A 20,289-nucleotide genomic window follows, 5' to 3' on the forward strand; every position below is an offset into this window, starting at 1 on the left:
GAGTCCCAGGTCTTGGAAGGCAAGTAAAGAAGGTGTGCGGGACCACTTATCCAAGCAGTTGTAACTGTTAGTCTCCAGGTGCAACAGTTTCAAAGCTGTGAAAGCTATGGGAACTTCTGGTTCAGATGAATGATCCAAACATAGTTCTAAAAGCCAGTTCCTCCTGAAATCCTAAACATGATGCAAAGCCTTTGTCTTAGGCCATGATGAAGGCCACAGACTGGGTGATATATAAACAGCAGGAATGCACTTCTCCCAGTTCTGGAGGCTGCAGCAGGTCTGGTGAGAACCTACTCCTGGTTCCCAGACGCCATCCTCTCACTAACCCTAATCCCTGGGCAAACAATGCTGTGACTTATACAAAAGGAAGCCCTGTTATTCTTAGTGACAGTCTACGTGCCTCTACCTGCAGTGGAGCAAACATTTGACATTGAAAAACAAAGTCTTGATTACTTCCAAGACTGGGCCAGCTGAGGATCCTGAAAATATTACATGAGAGCTGGATAAACCTCAGTTAGGGTTAATTCCCATCACAAGAGTTATCCTCTCGTTACCCAATTCGTACATCACCTGTCTTCTGCTAGATTTCTAGGGCTTTACGTGTGTAGCAGAAGCAGCACCTCGTTTAATTCAAGTTGCCAAATGACCACCTTTAAAGACATTTTGATTTTTCTTTTTACTGCTAAAGAAAACCTTAGCTCCAAACAACTGCCCGGGTGGTGGGAACCACAGGGTCTCCAGCGGCTAGTCCTCTCCATCATTCTGTCCGATGACCACATCGTGGTCCCTGCTGTGGCCTCTGGGCTCACGGAGCAGAGTGGGGAGCACGACTCACAACAGAGACCGAATCCAGGTGGGACAAAAGTTCGCACTGAAGTCAAGCGTTGGGACTTTGAACACTGTTCCGAGGAAACACCGCCAAAGCCTTTTTTTTAAAGGATCTCTCAATTTCCAAACCAGAAATACTGAAAAAATAAAGTGTGTGGAAGACGTTTACATGGTAATTTTACTACTGATACACAGTTGGCAGAAATGGCTGTGTGCTGAGTTTTCCCAGGTACTTATTTGTCCTTTTTAAAAAATAATTAGTTAATATTTATTTTTGGCTGCGTTGGGTTTTCGTTGCTGCGCATGGGCTTTCTCTAGTTGCAGCGTGGGCTTTCTCTAGTTGCAGAGAGCAGGGCTACTCTTCGTTGGGGTGCACGGGCTTCTCATTGCAGTGGCTTCTCTTGTTGTGGACCAGGGGCCCTAGGCATGCGGTCGTCAGTAGTTGTGGCTCGCGGGCTCTAGCGCGCAGGCTCAGTAGTTGTGACGCATGTGCTTAGTTGCTCCGCGGCATGTGGGATCTTCCCGGACTGGGGCTCGAACCCGTGTCCCCTGCATTGGCAGATGGCTTCTTAACCACTGCGCCACCAGGGAAGCCCTGTCCTCTTTTTTTTTAAATGCATTAAATGAATGGGAGATTGACAAGAAAATCTCTGTCGAATTTCTTGGACGGCAGGGAGGGGAGGGCGCACCAGAACTCTGAGGCCGGCCTCGCCCCCAGCACGCCCCATGCCTCGCCCCGCCAGCAGCGCGGCCTCGCCCAGGCCAGCACCGAGGCAACGCCTCTGTCAGCAGCGCAGTCACGTCCCCGCCACGCCCTGAGGCCTCAACAGGCCAGCAGCGCGGCCACGCCCAGGCCAGCACCGAGGCGACGCACTGGCGCCGGGCAGTTGGTAGTAGGAGCCCGAGTTCTGCCCCTGGAGCTGACTGGCCGGCTGCCGCCCCTCACACTGCCCCGATTGGCTGCCGCTGCTCCCGCTGTGACCGCCGGTTGGCCCAGGCCGTTGCCCCGGCGACGCGGGTTGCTGTGGTTCCGCGCTGCGCTGGGGGTTTGGGGTTGGTCCCAGCCGCCCGCTGGAACAGAGTGGCCTCGGACGCTGCAGGTGGCAATCACCCAGACCCTAGGCCGGCAGGTGAGCGGGGTCAGACGGCCAGTGGGGTCGGGGCAGGGAGGGGGCCACCCGTTACCCGGGCCGGGGGCGGGGTACCTCGGGACCTGCTGTCCCCTGCTGTCTACTCGGCGTGTGTGTGCCCCTGCTGTATACCCTGCCTGGACGTGTCCCTGCTGTATACCCGTGTGGATGTGCCCCTGATGTATACCCTGCCTGGACTTGACCGCATGTCCCGAATAGTGAGACGCCTGCATACCTGTCAGGTGGAGGAGGACAGATAGAGCAGGAACGGGGACCCGGCCTCTGCAGCTCAACCCCCGCGTCGGTTCCTGGTTCACCCGAGAACAGGGAACAGCCGGTCCAGCGTGTCTCCCGGCATGAGGAACACGAGCAAGGAGCTGCACGGCGCCACGAGCCGCTATGCTCCCTGCGGTGAGTGACCCGAGGAGAGGAAACCCGCGTTTGCTCTGTGGCTGGACTGGCTCGGCTGGACTGGCTCACACCAGCGGGGGCTGCCGGGAGGGGACAGGACAACAAGGGGTACCCTCAGAGAAAGCTGCGCACTGCCCCTATGCCCCAGTGTGGAAGCAAGGCTTAAAGGGTAGCATGGGGGGGAAACTAGGTTTGTTAGTTTGCTTGTTTTTTCCCTATGTTCAACAAAAGAAAGCCAGGCTACCCACTGCTGTTGGAGCTCCTCAGTTTTTGGAGCGATAGCGTCTCTGAAAATTTCTCTGTAACAGCAACCCTGTGTAAGTCTCACAGGGGTCTCCCTGTATGTTGGCTTGGGCACTTTCATTTTCAGCTGCATCCCCATGTACTTCATTGATCACCTATCTCTTGCTCCTAATTTAGACCCCAACCAGGGTAACTATGTCTCCTGCTTTAAGCAGTGGGACACAGGAAACAAGCCTCTGGTGGAGGCTCCCACGGCACTGGGCTTCTCGCTGTGAAACTGGCAGAAGGGAAGGAGGAACACCTGGGTGCTGGAGTCTGATTTTGCCTTGATTTTTACGCTGCCCCATCTCGAGAAGGGCTGGAGAAGGAGGGAGGAGAAGAGAGCCCCAGAGCTCTGCTGGGAAAGGCAGGGTGAGGGCTGGCAGGGGGTGCTGCGGGCAGTGGGACCAAGCGTGGTCTTCTTCACAGTCTCAACGTGCTTCTTGCCTGGAGCTCTGCTGTGGCCACTATGGGTGGGTCCGTGGCTGTGCTGGGAATGGGGCAGGGGACAGGAGGCCTGGGTGTCCGTCTCTACGGTGGGCTCTCAGCCTGGGTCTGACGTCTCAGTGCCTTAGTGTGTGGCCTCCCCGTGTGAGCAGCGCAGAAGACGGCGACACTTGCCAGGTGCTCTGCTAAACACTGTCACACTAACACTGAACTTCAGAACAACCTGCCGAGGGGCCCTTAGCCCTGATTTATAGGTGAGGAAGCCGAGGCTCAGAGTTTCAGGAGGCTGCCCTGTTCTCCAAGGCCGCGGCGGCCCAAAGGCAGGGCTCCAGAGCCCCGTGGGATGTGCCCTCAGACACCAGAGAGCTGTGGGGCTGAGTCACTTTGCGGTCTCTCTGAGCCTGGCTCCTTATGGATGAAGCAAGCACGCGAGGGGGCAAGGGAGCTCGTAAAGAAATCTACATGGTAGTTAAGTGATCTGGTGCCATACAAGTACTGATAATGTTTGAGGACAAGACAGTTCTCGTTCCTTTAACCCTGTGTGTGTGTGTGTGTGTGTGTGTGTGTGTGTGTGTGTGTGTGTGTTGACAGTTGGTTCACAGTGACTCGTGTGCTGGCTCTCTGAGCAGGGCACGCAGTGATAAACAGCCAGCTAGGTTAGAGCTCAGTGCCCGCCCAAAACTTCCAGTAATGAGAAGTAGAAGCTACTCTGTTCTCTGTGGATTAATTAGTAATCAAAACACAGAGAGGAAAAATAAAGCTGGAACCGAATGCCTTCCCTCTAAAGGAAAATATTTGAGCTGAATACAATCAGATAAGATGGTCCTACCCATCCTCCTAGCTCTTAAATTTCTTCTTTGTGAGCTTGGGCACACTTCTTTAAAGCTTTCCCAGGGGGTGGTTTCTCATTTTCAAAACTACAGTGTTTCCACTATACTGTTCATTTAATTACTGTTCTTTAGATATATAAAAGATTTCCCATGAACATTCATTGTTATGCAATGAAGTAGCTTTAGTTCCAAGTACAGACTGGGTGGCTAACTTTTAGCTTCAGAGGACGGTGACTTCTTGTTCCTGGGATCCATGTGTGCTTGTGTAAAGGGATCTATTCAGCACCGCTTTCCTGTGCTCCTACCGTACCAGTCAGGGTTCTCCGTAGCCCAACGATGTGTGTGTGTGTGTGTGTGTGTGTGTGTGTGTGTGTGTGTGTGTGGAGAGAGAGAGAGAGAGAGAGAGAGAGAGGGAGGGAGATTGACTGGGAGATTCATTTATTTTAAGGAATTGGCTCACACAGTTGTGTAGCAGGCAGGTCCAAAATCTGCAGGCCGGAGACCCAGGGAAGGGCTGATGCTGCAGTCCTGAGTCCAAAGGCTGTCTGGGGGCCGAATTCCTTCCTCCTCAGGAGACCTCAGTCTTTTCTCCTAAATCCTTGCACTGATGGCATCAGGCCCACCGACGTTAGGGAGACTTACCTGCTTTAGCCAGAGTCTATTGATTTGACTGTTAATCTCCTCTAAAACGCACCTTCACAGTAACGTGCCAGACTAAACATCTGGGAACTGTGGCCTAGCTAAGGCGACACATAAAATTACCCATCACACCTGCCAGGAGCCAGTCCTATGTTAGACCCTGAATGCCATGCTTTTTTTTTTTTTTTTTGGCCACGACCCACAGCTTGTGGGATTTTAGTTCCCCGACCAGGGATTGAACCTGGGCCCTCGTCAATGAGAGTTCAGAGTCCTAACCACTGGACTGCCAGGGAATTCCCTGAACGCCATGCAGTTTTGACAGCTGGTTCCAGTAAGCTCGTAAATGCAAGAGTTACTTGTGCTATGATAGTGGCATCTTTCTTATTTCACACTCCTGGATTTTGTGTCCAAAGTTTTCAATCAGCTGTGATATTTGTTCTTATATTTGGACATGCGGTTAATCAGTCTCTGACACAAAGAGTCACCAGAACACCAAGAGCCCGAGTGTCCCAGGGTCTTCTCTCTGTGGAGCCACAAGTGGGCCTGATCACGACAGGTCCCTGGGCTTCTGCCCACACCTCTCGCTCCTGGCAGGGACCCTCACAGGTGGTCACAAGGCAGCCTGCAGGGCTGTGACTTGGGTGCCCACTGAGGGGGCCTCAGGGCTCTGACAAGGCCAGTTCAGCTCATACACACACCGCCCCCCCACCCCCGTGGCCATTCTGGGTGGGGCGGGGGATTCAGATCGATGGGGACGGAGGGCAGGGAGCAAGCTTGCCTTCATTCACCACCCCCGTTTGTCCTCCCACCCTCCTCTTCACGGGACCCTCTCCCCTAGAAATCCCACACCTTTATCTACACTCACCGCGCTTCACCCTTGTGGGACCAGACTTGATGTTTCCATGGAAGCCACACGCAGCCCACCCCTGCCAATCTGCGGCCCCAGACGCTTCCCACAGCATGAGGATGCCCGGGACAAAGCCCCGCCCCTCCTGCCCCGCCCCGTTCAGCCACCCTCCTGAGTGCTGCTCTCCCTTCCTGTCTGACGACTCCGGATGTCCCGCTTTGGCCTCAAGCAAAAGGAAAGCGGTGGGGTTCAGATAACATTGTTTGCCAGTGAAGCCTCCCTGATGGCGGCACGGAGTCCTGCATCTTTCTGCTCCTGTCAAATTAGCAAACCTGTTCAGTTAGGCTCTTACTTCTGGTTCAGTGTTTGTTTGTTTGTTTTTCCAATTGGAGTATAGTTGATCCACAATATTGTGTTAGTTTCTGGTGTACAGCAAAGTGATTCACTTATACATATATATCTATTCTTTTTCATATTCTTTTCCATTATAGGTAGATATTTAGTAGAGTTCCCTGGGCTATACAGTAGGTCATTATAGATTATCTATCTTATATATAGTAATGTATATATGTGAATCTCAACCGCCTAATTTATCCCTCCCACCCACCTTTCCTTTTTGGTAACCATAAGTTTGTTTTCTATGTTTGTGAGTCTATTTCTGTTTTGTAAATAAGCTAATTTGTATCTTTTTTTTAGATTCCACATATAAATGATATATGTGGTGTTTGTCTTTCTCTGTCTGACTCTGACTTACTTCACTCAGTATGACAATCTCTAGGTCCATCCGTGTTGCTGCAGATGGCACTATTTCATTCTTTTTCATGGCTGAGTAATATTCCATTGTATAGATGTGCCACATCTTCTTTATTCATTCATCTGCTGATGGACATTTAGGTTGCTTCCATGTCCTGGCTATTGTAAATAGTGCTGCTTATGAACATAGGGGTGCCTGTATCTTTTTGAATTAGAGTTTTCATCTTTTCCGGATACATGCCCAAGAGTGGGATTGCAGGATCATATGGTAGCTCTATTTTAATTCTTTTAAGGAAACTCCATAGTGTTCTCCATAATGGCTACACCAATATACATTCCCACCAACAGTGTAGATGGGTTCCCTTTTCTCCACACCCTCTCCAGCATTTATTATTTTTTAAAATAATTAATTAATAAATTTTTGGCTGCGTTGGGTCTTTGTTGCTGTGCATGGGCTTTCTCTAGTTGCGTTGAGCAGAGGCTACTCTTTGTTGTGGTGTGCGGGCTTCTCATTGCAGTGGCTTCTCTTTTTGCAGAGCGCGGCTTCAGTAGTTGTGGCACGAGGGCTCAGTAGTTGTGGCTTGCGGGCTCTAGAACACAGGCTCAATAGTTGTGGCACATTGGCTTAGTTGTGGGATCTTCCTGGACCAGGGCTTGAACCCGTGTCCCCTGCACTGACAGGTGGATTCTTAACCACTGCACCACGAGGGCAGTCCCCAGCATTTATTATTTGTAGACTTTTTGATGATGGCTATTCTGACTGTTGTGAGGTGATAACTCATTGTAGTTTTGATTTGCATTTCTCTAATAATTAGTGATGTTGAGCATCTTTTCATTTGCCTATTGGCCACCTGTGTGTCTTCTAAATGTTTATTTAGGTTTTCTGCCCATGTTCTGATTGGATTGTTTAGATTTTTGTTATTGAGTTGTATGAGCTGTTTGTATATTTTGGACATTAAGCCCTTGTCCATCACATAGTTTGCAAATATTTTCTCCCAGTCCATAGGTTGTCTTTTCGTTTTGCTTAGATTTCCTTTTCTATTCAAAAGCTTGTAAGTTTGATTAGGTCCCGCTTGTTTATTTTTGCTTTTATTTCTATTGCCTTGGGAGACTGACCTAAGAAAATGTTGCTACGATTTATGTCAGAGAAAGTTTTGCCTATGTTCTCTTCTAGGAGTTTTATGGCATCATGTCTTATATTTAAGTCTTTAAGCCATTTTGAGTTTATTTTTGTGTGTGAGAGAGGAAGTGTTCTAACTTCATTGATTTACATGTGGCTGTCCAACTTTCCCAACACCACTTGCTAAAGAGACTGTCTTTTCCTCATTGTTTATTCTTGCCTCCTTTGTCACAGATTAATTGACCCTAGGTGTGTGGGTTTATTTCTGGGCTCTTTATTCTGTTCCACTGATCTGTAGGTCTGTTTTTGTGCCAATACCACACTGTTTTGATTACTGTAGCTTTGTAGTTTTGTCTGAAGTCTGGAACAGTTATGTCTCCAGCTTTTTCTTTTTCCTCAGGATTGCTTTGGCAATTCTGGGTCTTTTGTGGTCCTATATAAATTTTAGGATTATTTGTCCTAGTTCTGTGAAAAATGTCATGGGTAATTTGATAGGCATCATGTTAAAGCTGTAGATTGCTTTGGGTAGTATGGCCATTTTAACAATACAGTAAGTCCCCTACATACAAACAAGTTCCGTTCTGAGAGTCCAATTTGTTCATAAGTCCAACAAAGTTTGCCTACGTACCCAAATTACACAATCGGCTATATAGTACTGTATTGTAATAGGTTTATAATACTTTTAACACAAATAATACATAAAAAACAAACAAAAAGTAAAGAAAATATTTTTAATCATACAGTACAGTACCTTGAAAAGTACAGTACAACAGCTGGCATCCAGGGGCTGGCATCCAGTTAACAGGCAAGAAGAATTACTGACTGGAGGATGGAGAGGAGGTGGGAGATGGTAGAGCTGAAGGATCATGAGCAATAGGAGTTGGAGGGCAAGCTGCAATTTCACTCATGCCTGATGTTGATGGCACAGGTTCTGGTTCCTTGCTGGAACCAGATGCATGTTCACATCTTTGAAAGTGTGTAACTTAAAGGTTTGTATGTAGGGAACTTACTGTATTAATTTTTCCAACCCAAGAGCATGGGATATCTTTCCATTTCTCTGAATCATCTTCAGTTTTCTTTATCAATGTTTTATAGTTCTCAGCATATAAGTCTTTTGCCTCCTTGGTCAGGTTTATTCCTAAGTATTTTTTTTTTTTTGTCTTTTTGATGTGATTTTAGAAGGGATTTTTTTTTTTTTTTTTTTTACTTTCCCTTTCTGATATTTCATTGTTACTGTAAAGAAATGCAACAGATTTCTGTAATCTTGTATCCTGCTACCTGGTTGAATTCATATATCAGTTCTAGTAGTTTTTGTGTGGAGTCTTTAGGGTTTTCTACATATAGTATCATTTCATCTGCATATAATGACAATTTTTCCTCTTCCCTACCAATTTGAAAACTTTTAATTTCTTTTTCTTGTCTGATTGCTGTGGCTAGGACTTCTAATACTATGTTGAATAGAAGTGGTGAGAGTGGGCATCCTTGTCTTTTTCCAGAGTTTAGTGGGAAGGCTTTCAGCTTTTTACCATTGAGTATCATGCTGGCTGTGGGTTTGTCATAAATAGCTTTTATTATGTTGAGATATGGTCCCTCTGTGCCCACTTTGGTAAGAGTTTTTATCAAGATATCTCAGTGTTTTTAAAGTTCTAAGTTGATCAAATCTTGGGTAACATTTGGTCACATAGTCCAGAGGCTTGCCCACGTTTTAAGTGCTTTGGGATCTTTCAGGAATGTGTACTCCCGGAAATGCAGTCTAGTCCCAATTCATGGAGGATTGAAGGAGAAGAGAGAGAGAGCTGCACATGTAGGGGATTTGGATACCTCACTGGGAGGCTAAAAACCCCAGGGAAGGGCTCTGCTCTCACTGCTTTGGGACAGAGGGGCAGCCAGCAGCAGAGGGGCCAGCAGGCCTTCTAGAAGGTGCTCGTCATCTGCTGGGCGCCGTGGCTGCTGCTCGTGGCCTTTAGGGACTGTTAACTACACGACTGGCAGGGTTATGCCTCGGGTGACAGGCGTTTACAAGAGGGCAGTTTCACCTGTGCTGGTGCCCCGTGTTGATGTCCTCTTCTGGTGTCCTGGGAGGGTGTGACGCCCTCCCTGGTGTAGTTATCTTCTGAGCAGTGGACCAAACCAGCCTGGATTCCGTAAGTAATGACCTGACCCTTGGCCTCCTCTTCCCTAGATTGGTATTACCACCTTCCTGTGAAGCGGTCTGAGAAAGCCGTGGCTGCCCCGCCAACGTCCCAGATCCCAGGCCTCAGTGACCTGAGGGCAGCCCCCAGTGGGCAAATGCTCGGGGCACGAAGGTACTGGGTGAAGGAAACGGACTCAGAGTACGTGAAGCTGGCGAAGCAAGGTGGCCAGCCCGGTGAGCACCGCAGCCTTGTGCTTTGTGGCGGGAGGGACACGGTCGTCTGATCATTGTGTCTTCCCTGTAAAAATATGTGAAGTGTATGAGCTTTGCCCAAGGCCGTAGGATGTCCAGGTCAATGGACACAGTTCAGGGTGCAGACTCTTCAGGGGCGTGCTGCCGTTTATGGGAAAGACCCACTAGGCTGTGAGTTCACCGAACTGGGATTTTCCTTCTGAGTGACACCCCTGTGGTGACTCCCGTGCCTACCTCCCTGTCTAACTGCAGTCTCTGTCTCTGCACTGCAGTCGCCCAGCTCAGGGCCACCCCTTCCCCAGTCGCCTGTGAAGCATCTTTGCTCCTGTTGCTCTGTCTCATCATCCCTCATCCTGTGTATTAATATCTTCTTGGTAATGGAGGCCAGGGATGAGTGTCCATGGTGATGTTTATGAACACCACACTTTTATCCATGATGTAACCGAGAAAGCCCTGTTCAGCTGTGCTAATTAAAGTTGCTGGTCAAGTTAGGAGTCACATCTATCTAGCACACCTTCTGGCTGGCCTTTGTGGTGAACGAGCCTGAGAAACGCTGACCTTTCTCTCTCTCTTTCTGACCCCTGTTCCTGCTGTGGAGATTGTCACGGGGAGAGTGGGCAACATGGCAGAGGGCAGCACCTTTCTTTAATGGTCAAAAGCCCGGAACAGACCATGTGATTCACTGCGTGTAAAGCACAGAAGGTCCACCACCTCCCCACTCCCCAGCCACCAGTTAGGACATTAGTGGGACTGCTGGCAGAATCTGAACAAGATCTGTAAACTGGATAAAAGGATTGCATCACACTAATTTCCTGATTTTGATCACTACACTGTGATTATGTCATAACTGTCTCTGGAAGCCTCCCAAACGGTCCCCCAAACAGCAATGACAGTGACAATACTAATGGGTGGGGGGGAGAGAGAGAGAAAGAGCAATAAAGCAAATGGGAAACGAAACGCAGCATTTGAGGAATCTGGGTGAAGGGTTTAGGGGAATTCATACCATTTTTTGGATCTTTTGTCTAAGTCTGAAATATTTAAAAATGGAAAGTTCAAAAAAGAAAAAAGTTAAACATGTCTTTCTAATAGTAAGAACAGTCGAACAGTCGATGCTGGCCGTCGCGTCCGCTTAGCAGGCAAGACCAGTCGCTCCCGCTTCCCCGCCTGACTGACCCCTGCCTGGGAAAAGCCCTCAAGCCGGGGGAGGGGAACGAAGACCTGGCAGCAAGTCGGGGGGTCGGCGGGAGCTAGAGCCTGAGCGCGTCTCTGACCCTCTCAGCCTGGCTCCAAGCGGGGCACCGGTTAACACTCCCCCTGCCCCCAGGATTTAGAGGGGCCGGTGCCCCGCTTCCCACCGGAAACCTGGAGGGGGCGGCTCACCCCAGAACTGCCGCGTGGGGGGTGGAGAACAGACTGTCCTGGCCAGAGAGAGGAGCCAGGGCGCAGCCCCCCGGGGGGCCCGAGGAGTTCTGTCCCCGCAGATACCGCCCTGGGGCAAGGACCCCTCCCCCTCCCCCCCAGAGACAGGGAGGAGGTGGCCTGCGGCGGGGCAGGGGTACAGGAGGGATGTCCTCTGGGCACCAGGCAGCACGAGCACTGGCGGGTGAGGACACCGCGGACACCCCGGCGTGCTGTCCCCCGGCCCAGTGGAGTCCAGTAGGAGAGCCGGTCCCCTCGTCGCTGCGACCTGCCCGCTGGTAATGCGCAGGCCGCTCACAGCCGTGTCTTTTTGGCCTCGAGACCTTTTGAAGCACTTTGCCCCCGGGACCAGTAAGGGCTCCCCCGTGGCCTACTCCTTGCCAGACTGGTACGTCCACCACAGCCAGCCGCCGACGGCCGACCGGAGGCAGTGAGTATCCAGACCCCCGCGTTGCGGCCCCGCCCAGGCCTGCGTCCCCAGCCTCTGACCTCCGCGCTCGGCCTCTCCGCCCGCCGCCTCCGCTGCAGCCCATTGTCTCCGGGAGGCTGGGCGCCCTCTTCCGTCCCGTCCTTGCTGGGGGTCGGCTGGTTGCCCAGCTTCTCCCCGCCGCTGCATCCCGGAGGGCCCCTCCCTCTCCCCTCCCCTCCCTCTCCCCTCCCCTCCCTCTCCCCTCCCGCTCCCCTCCCCTCCTATTCCTCTCCCCTCCCCTCCCCTTCCTCTCCCCTCCCCTCCCCTTCCTCTCCGCTCCCCTCCCCTCCCTCTCCCCCTCCCCCTCTGCTAAGGGCCTGCACTTTATCCTAGCAGAACCAGGAGCCCAGAAAGTGAGGGGGGTGTGGGTGGGCGGGGACTGGAGAAGGTCAGAGCTAGGTGCTGGGGCGGGGGGAGGGGGAAGGGGGGAGGCAGGGAGGGGAGGTCAGGAGGTGGCCCTAAGCCGCGGGCCGGGGCCCTTCCGTCCGTTTCTGCAGGGTCCCCGCTGTGTCCATACCGGATTACATGGTTTATGAAGAGTCTAACCCCGATCACGCCAGTGGCAACTACGAGTCCAGAAGGGGGCCCTTCGACTTTGACATGAAGACGGTTTGGCAAAGAGAGGCAGAGGAACTGGTAAAGGAGAAAAGAAAGGTGACTGGAGCCCCACTAGATGGCATGGCTTTGCTTGCCGCCCGGAGCACGTCCCGCGATGTGCTTGTCGGCAGGGTGTGTCTCGTGGCCCCGGGATCTGCATCTTAAGTTCGATCTGCTGAAAGGCCAGAGGCCACGGGAAATTAGCTTTCTTCTTCTCCTTATGAATGCGACCCTTGAGGGAAGATTGCCTTTTACTGAGTGTGTTTTAACCAGCTGACACTCATCTCTGGGAAAGTTGGCCGTCACTTCTCATCTGCCCAGATAGAAAGGACATTATCCAGTTTCTGAACAAGCCCGTTCTGTTTAAGGGTTTAAGTTAAAATTCCCCGGAATACTCTGTACGGACAAGAAGGGAAGAGGAGACGCTGCTTTTCTTCTGTGCAAACCCTGGGTATTTGTATTTGACCTTGAAGGAGCACCGACTGCAGGGCACACTTTCAAGGCATTTCTGTTTCAAAGGCACCCTGTGAAGGCCATCTCGGGTCAGTGGCTTCCTGGTGGCTGTGTCTCGGTTCACGGGGCTGGCGTGGCTCCTGGGACGTGGGGATCTGTGGGTGAACTGGTGACGTTCATGTTAAAACCGGCAGTGGGTCCTGACGATGAGCAAGGTTGGCCGCCCTCCCCCCGCACGACAGGGGAGCGGCCTCGCTGGCTGGCAGGTTCCTCGCCTGACCCCAGCCCGCTTCGCAGTGTCTGCTTGGAAGAGAAACCCTGGAAGTTTATTCCGGGGCTCGCAGAGTTGAGCACTGTGCAGTGTCAGCTGCGTGCAGCAGGCCGGCTGTCTGTCCTCAAGACACCCTGTCGCAGCCCTGAGCCTGGCTCTGGGGGGTTGGCATGTTCAGTGAACGGGCTGCTCCTGGCGACACTTCCCAGCAATAAACAGAGGCTTCGGATGCTAACCAGGGTCACGGTGTCCATGCCCTATAAAAGGCTGGACGCTGTACTGCCGCCAAACCATTGACAGAGCCATGCAGGGGCTGAGAAAGTGCAGTGAGCAAACCCTTCTAAGTCAGGGTTTCGTGTGTCTCTCTGTACAGGTGAGGCTACCAGCCATCAAGTCCAAGTATCCTAGCAAAGCCGGGACCCCGCTTGGCCTCAAAGACCCTGCAGGAAGCAAACTGTCCTTTCCCCCCATGTAAGTGCACAGGCTGCGCCAGCGTGGTCTGGATTCGGTTTGGGTTTGGCCTTTGGTCCAAGTGACAACAGTGACAACCATGGCTCCAATACACGATGCTGATGCCGGCCTAACAGTATTCGCTTCCCAGCAGCAGGTTGTGGTGATGTGACTTCAATGGCACAACTTCCCATGGCCTGGCCCTGTCGACTGGCCTGCTCTTCCATTTTCCCTTCCCTCTGGGTGCCCCCCGGGCCCCTGTGGACCCCATCCTCCCCCGCCCTGAGCGCTGAGCTGAGCTCTCTCCTCTGTCAGCCTGTGTCACCCAAGCTCACCCCATAAACTTGGGGCCGCATGTGTGTGCTACTCAGCCCTGACATTCTCTGTCCCCAAGGCCTGGGCCCTGGTGTCCGCGCCTAGTGAGTCCTTGGCTCTGCATTCAGCTGGAATGTCTGACACTTCATTACTCGCCCAGCTGGAGCGGGGGTCCCCGAGGCCTTCTGCTTCTCTTCCCTTCCCCAGAATCTCACTGTAGTGCTAGAATTAATGCCGTTAATTGTCTGACTACTTCTTACAATTGCTTCTCCTCTAGTGAGGCTGGGGGAGGAGCAATCAATCAGTTACATTGTGTGACAAACGCCATGAAAGCACCACACTCAGACTGGGAGGGCAAAAAAATTATATCTATCTATCATCCATCATCTATCTATCTATCTATCTATATCTGTATACCTCTATGTCTTTCTATCTATATCCACCTATATTTCTATATCTACCTATCTATCTATATCTATCTATATCTATATCTATCTATCTATCTATCTATCTATATATATATATAGAGAGAGAGAGAGAGAGAGAGCCCGCCAGAGCCATTAGGAAGACTCCTGACAACAGAGTGATTTACAAGTAAGAAACCCAAGGGTCGGAGGGCACAGGTGATATGTGTCACCTGTTTTACATCCGATCTCCCCGCCCCTCCTAATGGAGGTTATGATAACGTCTGCAAAGATGTAAATGACAGAGAGAAGACAGAAGTGTGTAAAGAAGCAGCAGATAATCTTTAACATGAACAGGGAAGAACTAATTAAGAAAGTCACAATTTGTTTGAAAGTGGTAGAGTCTGAGTCACTCATCCCTCCCCAGGGAAGGGGCAGTTCTTTCAGAAGGCATCCCTGGGAAATGCTGGAATTCTTCTTCTCATTGGCTGTTCTGAAGAAAGGTTTTGGAAACTGAACTAAGTATGCGCTCACTGTGTGTACAAGGATGCTTGGAGGTTACTTCCTTATGCTTAAAAGTGGAGAGAGATTGAGAAAGAGAGGGAGAGAGGGAGAAGCATCTCTGTTGTGTCTTCAGGGACAGTAACGCATCTAATTTACCATCAGTATGTTCGCTGAGAACGCTTCTGGATTACCCTTCACCTTTGTACTTAAGTACTTAATTTTTCTCTTTTTGAGGCCTGGTCAAAAAACCAGTTCACCCACAAACTTTTCCAAACTTATTAGCAATGGATGTAACGCTGAGCGGTTACAGCAGCAAGCAGACCCAGACAAGAGGACCCCGCAGACATCCAGGGCCTCTGCTTTGTCTCTGTCCCAGTCTCCGTGGGACGCCGAGCCGCCCCCAGACCCGGAGGCTCCGGAAGGCGCCAAGGAAGGCCCAGGTGAAGTGCACGGCCCCTGAGACCCCTTGTCTCATTACCTATATCATAATGAGTGATCTAAAAACCGCATAAAAAACCTACAGAGTTATTGAGGTTACAGTTACACATGAGGATAATATATATTGTGCTTCTTTCCTCTTTATTCAGATGAATAGCAAAAGTCATTATTTCTGTGGCTTTGCATTTTCTTTTAGTTGTCAAAAATTCTGATGCTTTATGTGTTGTACCACACACATGATATCAGTTTTAGTCTCCTGGGTCCAAAAGATTCTGATCCCTGCAATGCTTGGTCCTCTCTGAGGCAGCTTCAGATAAAGCCCCAGTTCTTGAAAATAACTCACAGTTCAAGCTTGAATTTGTTCCATTATCAGCATTTCTTAAACTTTGTCATTAAACTTTGAATAGCTTAGACATTTCCCTGAAATTAGCTGTTCAAAAAAGTTTATTAGTTTGATTTTCAACAATCACTGTCACAGGGACAATTAGTCTCATTTTGGGCCATGTCCATCCTAAGGTCTATCGAGTGTGATATTTAGTTTCTGTAGCTCTAGAACTTATTGACCATTTGCCTTTAGGAAACTTATTTTCACTCCGAGGCTTCATTTCTCTGATTAAGGAGGAAGGAGCTGTGTTGTGTCTCTTCAAGCATCTCAAGTGTTTTATGTGATGTTTTGTAAACATGAGCTCTGCCCGTCTTCCAGGCCAGTGGGCACCACACTGGCCTGGCCAGTGTCGTAATGATACCCTCTCTCCATTGTCATCATGATGCCATTTTAAGTCATACAAACTTTTACTGATTTTTAAGGAATTATTGAGAGTAATTCTTTTAAAATTAGCCTCTTTTATTAAATTGAACAACTAATGCACTTGTCCTTTATTACAGAGTCTTCTCCTCCAAGTGAGTATTTATGGAGAAACTGACCTGCAACCAAGTATAAAAAGTGTCTCAGACACAAAAACAATTGATGGACATAGTTCTTCAATCTGACGACGATGCATCTCAGAAGCCTGTGAGGTCCCTCTCCAAACCACCCATGTTCTAACTACAAAAGCTGGTGACATCTATGTCTTTAAAAAGTCAGAGTTCTAGGACTTCCCTGGTGGTCCAGTGGTTAAGACTCCGCGCTTCCATTGCAGGGGGCACGAGTTCCATCCCTGGTCAGGGAACTAAGATCGGCATGCTGCGCAGAGGGGCCAAAAAAAAAAAAAGAAAAAAAAAGTCAGACTTCTAGAAACACAGTTTGGGGACAGCAAAAGAAGGACCACTTACATTATTACAACAGAATTATTCTTTTATGCATATCACACAAGATAAAGCATATTTCAGTTTACTTCAGAGGCATACATTTTATTAGACACTACGTGAGAAATGTGGGTTTAAATAATGGTAAAGAAGTGAAAGGCCAGGAGAGGCCTCTAATTTAAATACAGGTGCCCCTATATACACTACCAAATGTAAAATAGATAGCTAGCGGGAAGCAGCCGCATAGCACAGGGAGATCAGCTTGGTGCTTTGTGACCACCTAGAGGGGTGGGATAGGGAGGGTGGGAGGGAGGGAGACGCAAGAGGGAGGGGATATGGGGATATATGTATATGTATAGCTGATTCACTTTGTTATAAAGCAGAAACTAACACAACATTGTAAAGCAATTATACTCCAATAAAGATGTTAAAAAAATATAAATACATAAATAAATACAGATGCCCCAGGCACAGAGACCCACCTGCACAGGGTCTCTGAGGGTTTTTAGTATTGTTTTTCTGCATGGTCTTAAGTAGATAGAATTTACCTCACCGCCACCAAAATATCTGATCTGGTCAAGGAACTGTCGTTGGACATTAAGGTGATACACTTTCTACTGGGAAATAAATCACTGCAGTGCTATATAATCCACGTGTTTAAATTAGCAGCAAGACCCTCTTAATCTCAGAGGAAATTTTTAACAGTTCAAAATTAGTGGAAGACCAAGTAGGCTTGGTAAAGCCCCTGTAACCTGGAAGAATCACCGTTTGGCTGAGCAGACCTGCCTCTGCGCATGTTCTGGGTCGCCGAGGTGTCACTGCCCGGGTGCCGCCCCGCCCTCCCCAGAACTTCAGATCCGGCCGCGGCGCGCTGGGGCTGACCTCGGCCACTCGCTGCCCTCTGTCTCCCGTTCCTCCTCCTCTGTCCATCCTGGATTTTAACGTGATGAACAGCAATCGCCCACCGGAGCTTGCCTTTTCCGACCCGAGCCGGCCGCTGCAAGTGTCCGGACCTCATCAAGGCTTCTTTAGTGTGTTTTCCCTCCACCTGTCGCAGGATTGTCATTTTTCACTGCAATTTTTGCAGCCGCTCGAGGTGTTTCTGACACGCCAGATAGCTAGCTGGCCTTTTAGATGAGTGGCACCGTTAACGCGGGTGCGCAGGGTGCGGTGTCGGGGTGCACGGTGGGGGCCAGGCAGCATCCCCTGGGGCCGCGGAGCATCCCCTGGGGCCGCAACAGCCCGGTGGAGCTGAGCCGCCCCCCTGCCCAGGCCGCGCCCCACTGCGCGTTCAGCTCCGCCCTCCTGTGTCAGCAGAACCTTCCCGGCACTTGCAGGCTTGACTCAGCGATCACCAGCCGCCTGCAAGTTGGAGGCTGATGTTTCCGACGTGCGATTTGTGGCTGCGGGTAGGACCGTGCACTAGACTTTTGTGTAGACTTCAGTAACAATCCCTATAAATAGGTACAGAGGTACATGTTTTCTTTTAGTTAAAATTAATAGGTTCAATTTTTTAATTTATAAAATGCGCCATCTTTTGTCTCTTTGCCCTTAAAGTCTTATCTTTATTTTGCACTGCAGGTCCAGTAGCACCTCCATCTGCCTCAGCGCCCGCGGAGCGCAGATAAACCCCGCTGTGATGTGCAGCTAGGACCTATGTAACAGCTATAGTTATAAGGCTCCTGTTACAGTTTGTTAACATAGATTCTCACGAAATGATCCATCTTAGAACAGATTTGACGTCGCTGCTGCGTAGATGGTGCCAGTGTTGGGTTTTGTTTCTTGCATCCCTCTGGGACGCCAGGCGCATGGGCTTTGCGCCGCTGCGCCTCGCTGGCCTGGGAAGTCCCAGGGTCTCGGAACAGGCCACTTCCTTCCCACCCTCGGCCGACGTCACCACCCGCGTGTGAGCCTCTACTGGCACTACTTCTGTTGAAATCTACGGTTTAGACTCTTAACTGGAAATAACTCACCCAAAAGCTTTTTCATTATTTGGTCCTGTAATCTTTGTAGGAATAATTTTTCTGTTACAAAAAGTATTTAATTCCAGAATATTGTGCAATAGTTTATATTAAGAAACAGATTAATTTATTATGCCTTGAAATGTTAAACATTTAGTATGAAAACACTGTAGCATTTGCTAGTTTTAAATGTTTGAAAATATTTTTGGCATAAACTGAAATCCATAATAGTGAACATTTATTATTTTGTATTAAGTAGAAATATGTTTAATTTAAATATTTAATTTAGTAGTCTTAACAAAAATGTTTTACTACTCAGACAATTCTCTCAGTTTATAAATTTCATTGCTATTTATATGTAATTAGCATATAAATGTAGTTTTATATTTTGTACATTTAATTCACTCATAAAATAATATTCTGCTGGAAGATTTTCAGAGAGCCAAGTAAGTTCAGAGATGTTTTAGCTTCTTTCCCAGTATAAACTTATCATGCATTTGCTCACGTAAAATCTAAACGTTTTCAATTAATTCTTTAAACGATATACTGAACTGAACGCATGGATGAGTGTGGTTGGGTAACTACACAGCTCAGAGGACGTGAGTGGCGCGTGCGGTGAAGGGAAAGAGTCTGCTCTAGAGGAAGGTGCCGACTGTCCCTGGTTTCTCCCCTCCCCCTTCCTTTCTCTACTTCAATCCCTACCTCATTCTCAACCCACCCCCGCCCCCCCCCCCAAGAAAAAACCATCAGGAACAGGTATCAGTAGCTTAAGACCCTTCGATCCATTTTGAGGATATTAGAGTAGCAGAAACCTGTGGTTTTAGGGAGAGGACAGAGTTTGGGGCAGGGACCTGTGACCAGATCTCGGCTCCATGCAGGGCACCTGGGGTCTGTTATTGAAAAAGCCAGTCGTGCAGTTAACTTTCTGCTTGGTAATAGAAAACAAACGTTATGAAAACAGAAGATTTGCACATTCCATCTAATTGTTCTGATGTAAAGCACTTTTGCCGAAAGATCAAAAATATGGCTAGATCATACTAAATATAAATTGTCAGTTAAAACCAGCAAAAAAAAGTGTTTAATGAAATAGTACTTTCACACGTATGTGCATGCATGCACACTCACACACACCCTTCCAGTGTCGTGATGTTTTTCTGACAGGCATCTGGCAACCTCAGCTCAACACAGCCCAGCTCACAGAGCTTAGCTCTGAGCCTTGGTTTCCTCCTTTATCAAAATGAGATACTTCTGGGACTTCCCTGGTGGTCCAGTGGTTAAGACTGCGCTTCCAATGCAGGGGGCACGGATTCCAGCCCCAACGGGCCATCCCACAAGCCATGTAGTGCGGCCACTAAATACATACACAAATACATAAATAAAAAGGAGATACTTCCTATCCAAGGGCTGTCATGATGATTAATCAAAATAAGTTTCAACAAGGTTCCTGACACAATATCTGACACTGTACTCAATCATTCTCTCAGCTTTCATAAATCTAATACTCAATTTGGTGGTCGACTTGCCCATGAAGGGAGCCCCAGATACACATAGGAAAGCCAGCATCCCTGGAGAAAGCTGGGATTCTAACCTCTGTTAACTGATTTAGTACAGAACCTGAGATCTGCCTGAAATGGGCCCAGAGGTCACGCTCTATGAAAAGCAAAGTAGAAGTTAGTGTAAGAGAGGAAAGACAGAGAATAGCTTCAAGGAGGAGAATGCAGAGCAGTGCAATAACAAGTAAGGCACCATGGAAAGAAAGTGGAAATAAATGTCAGGAATTAGAGCAGATATGATGACGGAAGAGAATGAGGTACTTCGCACCCTACAAAGGGCTTAACTCGAGCCCAGGAAACATCTTCAAACCAGCGCACCGCGCCTGGCCTGCCCGGCCCCACTCCTACCCCGGGGCCCAGGGCTCCCCATCTTCATCCTCTCTGCCACTTTCCCCCGGCCCCCCGGCTCGCGCTCGGGGTGGGCCCCGCGGACACCCGGGCTCTGGCATGAGCGGTGACCTCGGGTAGTCACCTCTGTCCCCCACGTCTCTGCTGTCAGGCGGGGAGGAAGCCGCAGGAAGCCGTGGGCGGGGCAAC

The 20,289-nt window shown here is 49.4% G+C and overlaps 1 protein-coding gene across 2 annotated transcripts; it reads left to right on the plus strand.

Annotated features, from left to right (window-relative positions):
• Nucleotides 1-1,845: 1,845 nt before the first annotated feature.
• CUNH7orf57 (chromosome unknown C7orf57 homolog) lies at nt 1,846-17,683 on the plus strand. 2 transcript variants are annotated; one of them, XM_029232910.1, is made up of 9 exons: nt 1,846-1,958; nt 2,201-2,369; nt 9,470-9,655; nt 11,414-11,522; nt 12,059-12,215; nt 13,256-13,353; nt 14,790-14,995; nt 15,879-15,893; nt 17,576-17,683. In XM_029232910.1, exons 2-9 carry the CDS (start codon nt 2,315-2,317, stop codon nt 17,662-17,664), a joined length of 915 nt encoding a protein of 304 aa, XP_029088743.1. In that variant the 5' UTR covers nt 1,846-1,958; nt 2,201-2,314; the 3' UTR covers nt 17,665-17,683. The 2 variants fall into 2 exon arrangements, with proteins under 2 accessions (XP_029088743.1, XP_029088744.1); XM_029232911.1 differs by having other exon boundaries at nt 14,838-14,995.
• Nucleotides 17,684-20,289: the final 2,606 nt, after the last annotated feature.

Source organism: Monodon monoceros, unplaced genomic scaffold, assembly GCF_005190385.1.
Source record: "Monodon monoceros isolate NGI ecotype Baffin Bay Population unplaced genomic scaffold, NGI_Narwhal_1 Super_Scaffold_2, whole genome shotgun sequence".
In the NCBI taxonomy this organism is placed as follows: Eukaryota; Metazoa; Chordata; class Mammalia; order Artiodactyla; family Monodontidae; genus Monodon; species Monodon monoceros.